Source organism: Neomonachus schauinslandi, chromosome 11, assembly GCF_002201575.2.
Source record: "Neomonachus schauinslandi chromosome 11, ASM220157v2, whole genome shotgun sequence".
Lineage (NCBI taxonomy): Eukaryota > Metazoa > Chordata > Mammalia > Carnivora > Phocidae > Neomonachus > Neomonachus schauinslandi.
The window spans coordinates 50,357,566-50,370,444 of NC_058413.1; the positions used below are offsets into that span (position 1 = coordinate 50,357,566).

The 12,879-nt window shown below is 39.4% G+C and overlaps 1 protein-coding gene across 1 annotated transcript; it reads right to left on the minus strand.

Moving 5' to 3' along the window:
- Positions 1 to 914: 914 nt before the first annotated feature.
- Positions 915 to 11,128, minus strand: LOC110576438 (olfactory receptor 52B6). Its single transcript, XM_021685636.1, is given in 4 exon segments — positions 915 to 1,216; positions 1,219 to 1,839; positions 1,842 to 1,927; positions 11,031 to 11,128. Coding segments are annotated over 4 exon segments (1,107 nt in total).
- Between the last annotated feature and the right edge of the window lie 1,751 nt (positions 11,129 to 12,879).

Below are 12,879 nucleotides of genomic sequence, written 5' to 3' on the forward strand. Positions count from 1 at the left end.
TATGATAATATTAGATTAATTCTTTTTTAAATCTTGTTTTCTCTTTTCTATTTCTCTGTATAGAAATAAAATTCATGTATGATTATGCAATCTGCTTGGGTCTCAGGACTACTTTTTTTTAAATTCAATTAATTAACATATAGTGTATTATTAGTTTCAGAGGTAGAGTTCAGTGATTCATCAGTCTTATATAACACCCAGTGCTCATTATATCACATGCCCTCCTTAATGTCCATTATCCAGTTACCGCATCCCTCCACCCCTTTCCCCTCCAGCAACCCTCAGTTTGTTTCCTGTGATTAAGAGTCTCTTATGGTTTGTCTCAGGACAGCTTTCTATTAATGATGAGGTAATGAACTATTAATTGAGTTGGATGAACTATTAGTTAATAATACTTAAAATAACTATACAAATAAAGCTATATTTTCAAAGCACTTATTATATACTAAGCACTGTATGTATATATTATATGATATATATTTTTATATATTGTATGTATTATAGATAAATTATAGATGTTCTGTATATATTATGTCCTATATATTATAGAATATATCTATAATATATATTCTTATACACATGTTAAGGGGAAAACGCAAGTGGATGCTGAGAAAAGTCTTATTTGGATGGTAGATTCAGATAAGTTATCACATTTCCCCTAATCAGTTTTTCTCGACAGTGGGTTATTGGAAGGTATTGAGTAATAGGTGGAAGAAAGTGGGGTGGGTATTACCGTATATTTCTAAAAAAAAGAAATCAAAGGTGGGTTTGAGTAGGGCGTATATTTAAATAAATTGGGACATAGATGATAATAGCACAGTGATACCTGGAAGATGTAGAGAAGAGGATAGGGTGAATATAAGAACAATTGATAGATACAGAAAGAGATTAAGTTGAGGTCAAGTTGAGAACTTTTATTTAGATTCCTGGGCAAGATGCAAAAACATCTGTTTAGCCCCTTCCCAAATCTGCTTGGTCCTCACTCCGTAAATAATGGGAATGAGCATAGGTGGGATGACCACATAGAGGTTGGCCAGGAGGATATGGACATAATGTGGGATGCGTCTCCCACCAAAACTGTAGGCAAAGAAAGAGAAGAGGGCAGGGATGTAGAAGAGTAGGATGGCACAGACATGGGAGCCACACGTGCTCAGGGTCTTGGACCAGGCATTTTGAGAAGGGAGGCGGAAGACAGCTCGGAGGATGGGAATGTAGAAACAGTGGTAAGGATGATGTCCAGGCCTGTGGAGAGTAGAGCAGTTGCCAAGCCATACCAGACACTGATGGAGGTATCAGAACAGGACAGATGGGCGATGCCCATGCGCTCACAAAAAGTGTGTGCAATGATGTTGATCTGGCAATAGTGCAGGCACTTGAGAAGAAAGATGGATGGGAACATGATGATGAAGCTGCAGGTGAGGGTGGCAGCGCTGATCTTCCCAACGACTGTGCTCGTGAGGATTGTGGCATATCGCAGAGGGGAGCCGATGGCCACAAAGTGGTCAAAGGCCATGGCCAGCAGGACTGCAGAGTCAGCCACAAAGAGGAAGTGGATGAAGAACATCTGGGTGAGGCAACCATCAAAGGAAATGTGGCTAGAACCTAGCCAGAAGTTGGCCAGTGCTTTGGGCATCATGGAAGTGGAGAGCAAGATACTAGCACTGGCCAACATGGACAGGAATATGTACATGGGCTCATGCAGGCCTGGCTGGGAGAGGATGAGACAAATTAAAATGCCATTGCCTGCCAGGGCTGCTACATACATGGTGCAGAAGGGGATGGAGAGCCAGATGTGCAGGTGCTCCAGCCCAGGGATGCCAATGAGGAGGCAGCCTGCCTGCGAGTGTCAGAGCCATTCACAGCAGCTGTGCTGCTGGCAGGTGAAAGGGCCATGGTTTTCTTCACCTGTGCCAAAGGGGAGCCATAGCTTCAGACTTTGTATACACAAGCAGAGTGCACAGAAATGTTTGCAAACAACCACAAGGCTGCAACACGTACAGGTCCCACAACCACTATGGGCTCTGAACAGCCGTATTCTCTTTAGACAATGACACGCAGGCTCTGCACAAAGTGCACGGTTGTAGACCCTGCCCACAGAAAGGGTCTGTGTTCCCATTCAGAGGCTTTTGATATAGTTCTAGGACTTCCATAGGGCTCAAAAACATTGCCAGACCCACTAAGTACAGTGCAACAGGTTCTGAAAAGGACAGGAATAGCTAGAACAGCAAAAACAATCTCTATAATCTCTACAGGTATGTGAACTGTAATGAGCTCTGCAAAAGCCCCAGGCTCTGCACAGAAGGGCTGTGGTCCCACACCACAGAGCAATTGCCTCTGCTTGGCAGACCATGTGGAAGAGTAGGACTGGGGGCAGTGGGCACTGCAGACAATGCATCCCTTCCCCCCCCATCACAGACGCTCTGACAAGTACGGAGGCAGTGAAGGCAGCCGTGGCATTTAGAAAGAGCACCGGACATTATGTGGGAAAACAACAACAACAACAACCTGGGTCTGCTCTGTCAACTAGACTGAGTGATTTCGGACAACTCACTGTCTTTTCTAAGTAACATTTTTCTGATCTTTAAAATGAGCATAATTGTTGTCCTCTTGGTATATTATATTAAGTTTTGTCTCTGGAAACCTTATTAAATGGTGTGGTGCCTCCTGAGTCACCCATCTGTCTCTGAAGTGTGGTGCTGTCACCAGGAACAAGAAGGAAGGCGTGGAATAATGCTTCAGAAGGTGAGGTCCTCAGACCAGCATCATCAGCATCATCAACATCGTCAGGGAACCTGCAGATTCCTGAACCCTACCACACATCTAATGAATCAGAAGCGGGGCTTGGAGGCAGCAACCTACTTTTTAGCAAGGCCACCAGCTGACTCTGATGCATGCTAAAGTTTGTGAGCCGCTGAGACCAGAGCTTTTTACCTTTCTTTCTATCCGGTCTAGATGTCCATCCCTTCTTCCAGGATCAATAGCTTCTAAGTTCCAATTGGTTTCTGCAGCATTCTCCCTGGAAATGCTCAGACTTCCACTAAATCTAAACAGTGTTATCCTCGGCTCATATGGTCAGGATGTGGAGAAAATGACGACCATGCAAATAGTCTTTACTACCTATAGACCCCTCAGTCCCATCCAATTATCTTCACAATGAACATATAACTTTTACCACTGTCCAAATTCCTGTTCCTCTATCAACAGAACTTTCCTCCTGTAGAACCCAGACTTCAGTTTTGTCGGGAGCCAACTCCTCATATTATTATTCCACTCTCGTAAATTTATCTTATCTCTGCACCCATTCTGCTCTCCTTTCCTCCAGTCTTAGAGAAAGTCGTGTGAATGTTTCTCCCGTGTTTCAGTGATTCCTTTATCAGAGCTGGAATATATTTGACTTAACCTAGGCTTAAAAAAGCTCCTTCAAGTTATTCTATTTGTTTATTTAGAGACAATGTAAATCAATTGTAATTTTCTATATTAACAACAAACAACTTTTTAAAGTTTAAATTTAAATTTTATTAAATTTTAAAAGTTCCCTTATAATATAAACAAAAATGTACAAAATATATGTTAAAACAATCACATATTTAAAAATAAATGTGACTGAAATTTGCAAAGCCTCTACATTGAGGACTATAAAATACGCTGAGATTTTTTAGAACATAAATAGATGGAGATGTACACCATGTACACAAGTCAGAGGATCCAAATGATTGTTAAGATATCAATTTTCTCGAAATAAATCTGTAGTTTGTTTTTTAAATTTAATTTTTTGAATAACTGGCAAATAAAAAATTGCATATATTTAAGGTAAACAATGTGGTGATTTAGAATATGCATGCATTTGTGAAATTATTGCCATAATCAAGTTAAATAACTTAACATCCATCACCTCACATAGTTACTTTTGTGTGTATGTGGTCTTCAACTGTTTTTATTTTTTTTTTTATTTTTTATTTTTTTTTTTTTTAAAGATTTTATTTATTTGACAGAGAGAGCACAAGCAGACGGAGAGAGAGGGAGAAGCAGGTTCCCTGCTGAGCAAGGAGCCTGATGTGGGACTCGATCCCAGGACCCTGGGATCATGACCTGGGCCGAAGGCAGCTGCTTAACCGACTGAGCCACCCAGGCGTCCCTTCAACTGTTTTTAAAACCAGCTGGATAAACACACACATACACATAATCCCTGCATGTGTGCATATATATATGCATATGTGTCTAAGTATGTAAGTATGTCTAAAAGAATAATTTCCCCATCTATTCTCTGAATCCTCTTTTTTTCCTACCTACCCAGGGACTTTGTTCTGTCAATTACTCCTCTCTTCTATATCTTCAGTTTCTTCCAATTTCTTGGATCTTCTTTCTTGGATCTTTTGTATTTATAAACATTCAAGTCTTTAGAACCTTGAAAACAAAAAATAACAACAGTTCTCATAAAAATATCTTATTCTACTAACCTGTTCCACTACTTACTGTTCTTTCTTCTTTCCTTCAAAGTCAGTCCTTCCATAAACACCTCTTTAGGTTTTGATTTCTTTATCCTCCACTGGTTCTTCTCCTGCCTCCTGACCTTGCTTTCCCGTCCTCATCAAGACTTACTTTGTCCCAGCAGGATGATTTACTGTTGGTATTTCCTCTGGGCTGTCTGCAAGCTCGCCTCACCGTCCACGCACCCTGACTAATCTGGTCCACAGCCTGGGCTTCATTTAGTGCCCATGTGCTAATACCTCCCAAATCTGTATTTGTCATCTACATGGTTTTCCAGGCTTCAGATCTGCTTATCCGAGCACCACCCCCACCCCCCACCTAGTCTGCAGTCCTTCCAGTCTCTAAAGCAGCCTCCATATATAAATAAGTTATGTTTCCTAAAGATAATTTTGAGCACAGTACTTATTTGTTTACAGATAATAATTTCCCTCTGCCTGAAAGATTCACGCAAATATATTTCCCGCTTCCTCTGCTAAAACTGGATCAAATGCTTGTCTCTGAACCTGTTCTTTTTCTGTGCTCTTTTATACATTCTGCTTCTCCTACCTTCATCCTCACTTTTATCTACCCAGTTTATATTTCTCATTCAGGAAGACTTTCCTCATCCCCTGAGGTGGGGCTATGTGCTCCCTCTAGGCACCTACCTTCCCCTGCAAGTACCCATCTCTCTCTAACACTTACCACACTGAAATCTTTTCCTCCCCAATATATCGTGAGCTCCTTAGGAGTCAGGGCTGTGTCTTATTCACTAGTGTCTGGGATAGAGTTGACATGTGGTGAACGTTAAGAAAGATGAAATAATAGGTAAGTCTCCACTCACACAGCCACATAAATTCACACTGTCAGGGGCACACACTCATACCAAAAAAACCATGGGTTTGTAATCACAGACCCTTTGTTCTCACACTTTCTTCTAGTCTTAGCCCATTCCGTTGCTGCACCCATTCTTCCCTCCCCAGTATCACTCATCATGCTCATCCTCCACTATGTGCTCCCACCTTCCTGGGTCCCTTCGGCCCCTGAATCAACTTTTCTTCTCTGGCCTCAGTTCTCCTTCTACATAATCAACCTCCAAGGCAGCCTTTGTTCACAGTAGCTCCCTATTGCTAATCCATGGGACTTGTGTTTTCACTCCAGTTGAGGCACCATTGATGTTGCTGCACCCCCAAACTAAGGTATGTCCCTAAGAGCTCCACTTACAGTTTTCTCTCTGGCAGCCCCTGTTTTCAGAACTCCCACTCCTTCTATGCCTAATTCTCTTGTGCTCTAGTTCTTGCTTTTCTCAGCTTTGGGAAAACTATCAAAAAAATGTTCCTTCTATTTCCTATTTCCACCTGTTTTTGAGTCCTTTACCTGACTGTTCCATCCAGGAACTTTATCCTTTATAAATGGCCTCCAACTGCAGTAGAATAACATTTTCCCCATTGTTTCTTGATGTCTGAGGATAGAGCCTGTGTGCCATTTATGATTCTAGCATCCTCCTGACAAGCCAAGGATCATCACTTATCAATCTCTCATCCTCATCTGTATAAAAAAGGCCCTTTATAAAAAGTGACCCTTCCAATTGCTCTTCCCCCATCGCACTCCGCAGGAGAACACAATACCCTCTGGTGACCTAGTCCACTCTTCCCCTTTACCCTTCACCCTCTTTGAATGTTGCTAAGAGCTGTCTGCTAATTTTTTACCCATTCCCCATCCATTCCCCCATATTAATACCCTCCTCTCCATCCTGAAAATATATGACCCAGACTTACCTCCCTGAGGCCACCTTCTCAGATTCACAGGTTTTTGATTCAACCTTTCTTGCACAGCTCAGCCTTCCTCAATATATAGACTTGGATCTAGGGCCTTGCTTCATATGGTCCCTTTGTTCCTCTTCTCCTTCAGGGATAAGGATTCTCCTCCCTTTGTGGGTCCTTTCCTCCCTTAGTTTCAAATCCCTCCCCTGCCATTTGGGCCAATATATTTCTGTTCAACACAGGACCTAAGGCATGCAGGAGATGCTCTGGCATAGAGCCAGAGGAAAGGAATCTATTGATAGACATTCTGAGAACCTAAGGGGTGTGGGGCAGTGGTGGTCAGCACCAATCAGATGCTCTTACTTAGCCTGAGAGTTTCCACTGAACTTGTTTTTGCATCTCCCGTCTCAACACTAGTTCTCTAGTTCTCTTCCATGCCTTCAATCCCACTCTCTCTTCTCTCTTCCTCTCATCCTTTTGTCTTCCCTAAAGCATTTTCCTCTTGGGCTTCTTTCATTCATCATCTGCCTAGTGTCTGTCTTCAAACCTCTGCTCTTTTTTTACCTTAATGCTCTCTCTTCACCACTTCATTGCCCCTAAAAATCAATTGCATTCATATGTCATCCTGAAGGAAAAGATATATAAAGACTATTGTCCCTGTCTTGCTCATTTAAAAATTCAAGCCAAAATTGGTCCCTTCTTTGGTAAGCATTTCAGGTCTACAGGTAAGGGGATCATGTCCTCTTACCATGAGTAGCTACCAGTAATTAAATAAAACAGTGGGTGTAAAGCGCTATGGGAATCCAGAGGCTAGAAAAATAATTCTGCCTGGTAAAGTTAGGGGTGGTTCCAGAGAGTGTCCAATTGCAATTGGGACTGAGTGTACATGTGTGTTTATGATTTTACTGTGACTGCCAAATGAGACAATCAATGAATGTGAAAGAACTTACAGGTTTCCATCAATTTAAGTACCTATTCTTGCACTAGCACCACACTTTCTTGATTACTGTTGCTTCATAATAAGTTTTAAAATCAGGAATTATCACAGCAACTTTTTCCTAGGAACATCGCCAAAGGCAAGGGAAGCAAGGGCAAAAATGAACTATTGGGACTTCACCAAGATAAAAAGCTTTTGCGCCGCAAAAGAAACAGTCAACAAAACCAAAAGACAACTGACAGAATGGGAGAAGATATTTGCAAATGACATATCAGATAAAGGGCTAGTATTCCAAATCTATAAAGAACTTATCAAACTCAACACCCAAAGAACAAATGATCCAATCAAGAAATGGGCAGAAGACATGAACAGACATTTTTCCAAAGAAGACATCCAAATGGCCAACAGACACATGAAAAAGTGCTCAACATCATTCAGCATCAGGGAAATCCAATTCAAAACCTCAATGAGATACCACCTCACACCAGTCAGAATGGCTAAAATTAATAAGTCAGGAAACGACAGATGTTGGCAGGGATGCGGAGAAAGGGGAACCCTCCTACACTGTGGGTGGGAATGCAAGCTGGTGCAGCCCTCTGGAAAACAGTGTGGAGGTTCCTCAAAAAGTTGAAAATAGAGCTACCATACGATCCAGCAATTGCACTACTGGGTATTTACCCCAAAGATACAAATGTAGGGATCCAAAGGGGTATGTGTACCCTGATGTTTATAGCAGCAATATGCACAATAGCCAAACTGTGGAAAGAGCCAAGATGTCCATCAACAGACGAATGGATAAAGAAGAGGTGGTATATATATACAATGGAATATTATGCAGCCATCAAAAGGAATGAGATCTTGCCATTTGCAACGATGTGGATGGAACTGGAGGGTATTATGCTGAGTGAAATAAGTCAATCAGAGAAAGACATGTATCATATGATCTCACTGATATGAGGAATTCTTAATCTCAGGAAACAAACTGAGGGTTGCTGGAGTGGTGGGGGGTGGAAGGGATGGGGTGGCTGGGTGATAGACATTGGGGAGGGTATGTGCTATGGTGAGCACTGTGAATTGGGTAAGACTGTTGACTGACAGACCTGTACCTCTGAAACAAATAATACATTATATGTTAAGAAAAAAAAAAAAGAAGATAGCAGGAAGGGAAAAATGAAGGGGGGGAATTGGAGGGGGAGACGAACTGTGAGAGACTATGGACTCTGAGAAATAAACTGAGGGTTCTAGAGGGGAGGGGGGTGGGGGGATGGGTTAGCTGGTGATGGGTATTAAAGAGGGCACATACTGAATGCAGCACTGGATGTTATACACAAACAATGAATCATGGAACACCACATCAAAAACTAATGATGTAATGTATGGTGATTAACATAACATAATAAAATAAAAGAAGAAAAAAAAGAAGAAAAAAATCAGGAATTATGAGTCCTCCTATTTTACTCTTCTTTTTTAGAATTGATTTGACTATTCTGTATCCTTGTGACTCTATATGGATTTTAGAATCAGTTTGTTAATTTCTACGAAGAAGTTGGCTATGATTCTGATAAGGATTGTGTTGAATCTGTAGATCAGTTTAAGAAGTATTGTCATCTTCACAATGTTGAGTTTTCCAATCCATGAACATGGGATAGTTTCCCATTTATTATGCACAGCACATCTCCTTTAATTTTTTTCAATGATATTTTATATTTTTCAGAGTATAAAATTTATACTTCTTAAATTTATTCCTATGTATTTTATTCTTTGTGGTGTTCTTATGAATTGAAACATTTTACTAATTTGTTACCAGGTTGTTCATTACAAATGAATAGAAATATAAGCAATTTTTGTATATTAACCTTAAATATTGTGTATTGATCTGCAATCTTGCTGAACTCCTTTATAGTTCTAATAGTTTCTTATTTTTATTTTTAATGGATTCCTTAGGATTTTCTATATCAAGATCATGTCATCTATAAATTGAGATAGTTTAACTTATTCTCTTCCAATCTAGGTGCCTTTTATTTTTTATTCTTGCCTAATTTCCTTGGCTAGAACCTCCACTACACTGTTGAGTAAAAGTGGCAAGTGCAGACATCTTGTCTTGTTCTTGATCTTAGGGAGAAATCATCCAATCTTTCACCATCAAGTATGATGTTAGCTGGGAGCTTTACATAGATACCCTTTATTGAGTTGAGAGAGTTCCCTTCTATCCTAGTTTGTTGAGTGTCATCTTCATTTCTGAAGAAGAGTTTTGTCAGATATAGAATTCTTTGTTGAGATTTTTTTTCTTTCAGCACTTCATATGTTATTCCACTGCCTTCTCACCTCCATGGTTTATGATGAGTTATCAGCTATCAGTCCTATTAACAATTCCTTGTACATAATGAGTCACTTCTCTCGATGTTTTCAATGCTCTGTCTTTGGCTTTCAGCAATTTCATTATGGTGTGTCTAGTTGTGGATCTCTTTGTATTTGTCCTACCTGAAAATAATTGAGCTTCTTGGATGTGTAGATTCATTTAAAAACTACATTTAGGAAGTTTTTTGCCATTATTTCTTTAATTTTTTTTTTTTTTTTTGAGATACAGAGAGAGAGTGCACAAGCGGGAGGGAGGAGCAGAGAGAGGAACAGAGGGAGAGGGAGAAGCAGACTCTCCGCTGAGCAGGGAGTCCGATGCTGGGCTTGATCTCAGGACCCTGAGATCATGACCTGAGTCAAAGGCAGATGCTTAACTAACTGAGCCACCCAGGCACCCCCATTATTTCTTTAAATATTCTTTCTGCATTGTTCCCTCTTTCCTTTCTTTCTAGGATTCCCATTATGTACCATATGTTGGTACATTTGATGGTGTTTCACATGTCTCTGAGGCTCTGTTCATTTTTTATTACTTTTTGAAATTTTAGTTCCTCAAACTGGATGACCTCAGTTGACCTATCTTTTCATTTGCTGATTCTTTCTTCTGCTAGTTCAAATCTGCCTTTGAGCCTCTTTCAGTCTGGTTATTATACTTTTCAACTCTGTATTTATATTTGTTTTCTTTTTCTTTTCTTTTTTATAATTCTAATTCTATAGACATGGTTTGTTTTAGCTCTTTGAACATATTTAAAATAGCTGATTTAAAGTCTTTGTATAGTAATTCAAACATCTGGGCTTTTCAAGAATAGTTTCTGTTGATTATTCTTTTTCTGGTCTATGAGCTATATATTTTATGTCCTTGCATGCCTCATAATTTTTTCATTTAAACTGGGCTGTGGTTTAAATTGTGGTAACTCTGGGAATTGCATTTTCCCTTATTCCTAGGGTATGCTCTTGTTGCTAATTGTTGTAGTTGCTCTTTGTTTAATCACTTTCTTGAACTAATTCTGTAAAGTTTATATGCTTTGTCTCATGTGGTCACTGAAGTCTCTACTCAGTTATCTTAGAGGTCAGCTAATGATTGGACAGAGATTTTCATAAATACCAAGAACAATAAATCACCCAGTCTTACTGAGGGACTCTGTGCATTTTAGAGCACATAGTCACTATTCAGCCATGCAGTTCACAACCCTGCTTTAGCCTGCATTTCCTGCTTTTGCAGAACCTGAAGGTCAGCAAGAGGTGAGAACTTAGGACATTCTCGGGCCTTTCCCAAGCATGCTCACAGCCCTCACATGTCTCTGAGCTTCTATATTCACAGAGATATGCCAGTCTTTTTCAGAGCTTCTGCAGATATCTCATTCTACAACTCTAACTTTTCAGTTTTTTTTGGTTTGTTTATTGTTTACCACAATGGTCTCCATTTTCTCAGACAGCCACAAAATTAAAACACTTGCCTGCTTTGTTTTCAATAAATGTCTCCTTTCCCCAGAAAGCTTTTAATACTGTACAAGCTCTGATCAGCTGTGTAAGTCAGGTCTTCCGGGGAACTACCAGACAGGTCGGATAATGACAGTTCTTTGGGAATGAGGATTTGAACGAGCTCCATTTCCATTTTTCTTCCCCAGTGGCTGTCAAACTTCCCTGGGAATGTAAGCTGTTATTTTTAAGGCTCTACATAGCTGGAGAGAGGAGAATAGTTTTCAGACAACTTAAAACTCCACAAAGCTCTTTGTTCTTACCTTGACTGGACAGTTTTTCTTGAATAAATGCTCTGCAGGTGGCTGCAAGCCTATAGTTAACTTCCAGAATTATACACAAGTTGACTCTAACAATTTTTCTAGTTTTTTTCATAGCTTTTATGGAGGGCAAACTGTTGAAGGTCTTTACTCATCCATTTTTACTGATGTCATCTCCTTAATATCGTTGTCTTAATATTAAAATGAGATCAAAATTTCAGGACATGTTGATACAATCCTTGTCATAAGTCTTCACAGACTTTCTTTTCATTATTAAAATAATGATAAATGATGTTCAAATAGCACTAACCATTCGGCCCTCTGTCCTAAGGTGGGATTCTTCAATTCTCCAGTAGCATCTAGGCCCCAAGCAGGTGCTGTTCTTCCAGCGATGAAGATTAGACAAAATAAAAACAAATAGAAGCAAACAAACAAACTAATATACAGGTGTAGTCTCACTAGCGAAACTCTAAAAGGACTAGCTTTGTGCCATTTCACACAAGGGAGCTGTTCTGACCCCTTTATGTACATGATTGCATCCCTTAGGGAGAAACTGTGAACCTATAGTAAACTTTCATCATAAATTTTACCTCATTTGGAACACCGTGGGGGAGAATTTCCCCCCATTTTATAATAGAGATATAGAAAATAAAACAACATCCAAGCAAAAAAAATTTAAAAAGCATTCTTAAACATACGTGCAGAAATGTTCTTGAGTTGGCTTAAAGCAGTTTCAAAAACCAATTGTCTCTTTCTTTCCTGTTCCTTGTTTTTATGTTTTATCATTTAAAAAGGGCGGGTGTTTCATATTTTAAGAAAATATGTAAAATATATAGAAGAAAATATAGGAAAATAAATTTATGACAACTGGATAAGAACGTATTTCTTATTAGAACTCAAAAAGCACAAATCATAAAGTTAATGCTTGACCATTGTGATTATATCTACATAGAAAATGTCTGTATACACAAATATAAAATAAGTGAAATGATAAGCATCAGCCTGAAAGCAATTTTTTTTTTAAAGATTTTATTTATTTATTTGACAGAGAGAGACACAGCGAGAGAGGGAATACAAGCAGGGGGAATGGGAGAGGGAGAAGCAGGCTTCCCGTGGAGCAGGGAGCCCGATGTGGGGCTCGATCCCAGGACCCTGGGATCATGACCTGAGCCGAAGGCAGACGCTTAACGACTGAGCCACCCAGGCGCCCCAGCAATTTTTGAATAATGGAAAATAACTATGAGGCAATCTTATAAATAAATAAATAAATAAATAAATAAATAAATAAATAAATAACAAAAAAAGACAAAAATTGAAAGAGAAAATGGGTCAAATAAAATAGGTAGGCAAATAAAGACAAGGACAAGGACACCTGTATGTATAATATATATTTGAGAATATATTTGCAGTGAATTCTGTGATTTGGCTTTTTAAATCTCCATTTAACATTCCTTTTTTTGAAAAGTTTAGAAAACTAAAGAATATATTTTTCTCTGAATCACTTGCATCTACACATCTGAATGAAATTTAACTTTCTTCAGTTGGATGGACTCTTAAAGATTTAACAGAGAGAAGCAATTCCTGGGTCATATGGTAAGTCTACTTTTAGTTTTGAAAAGAA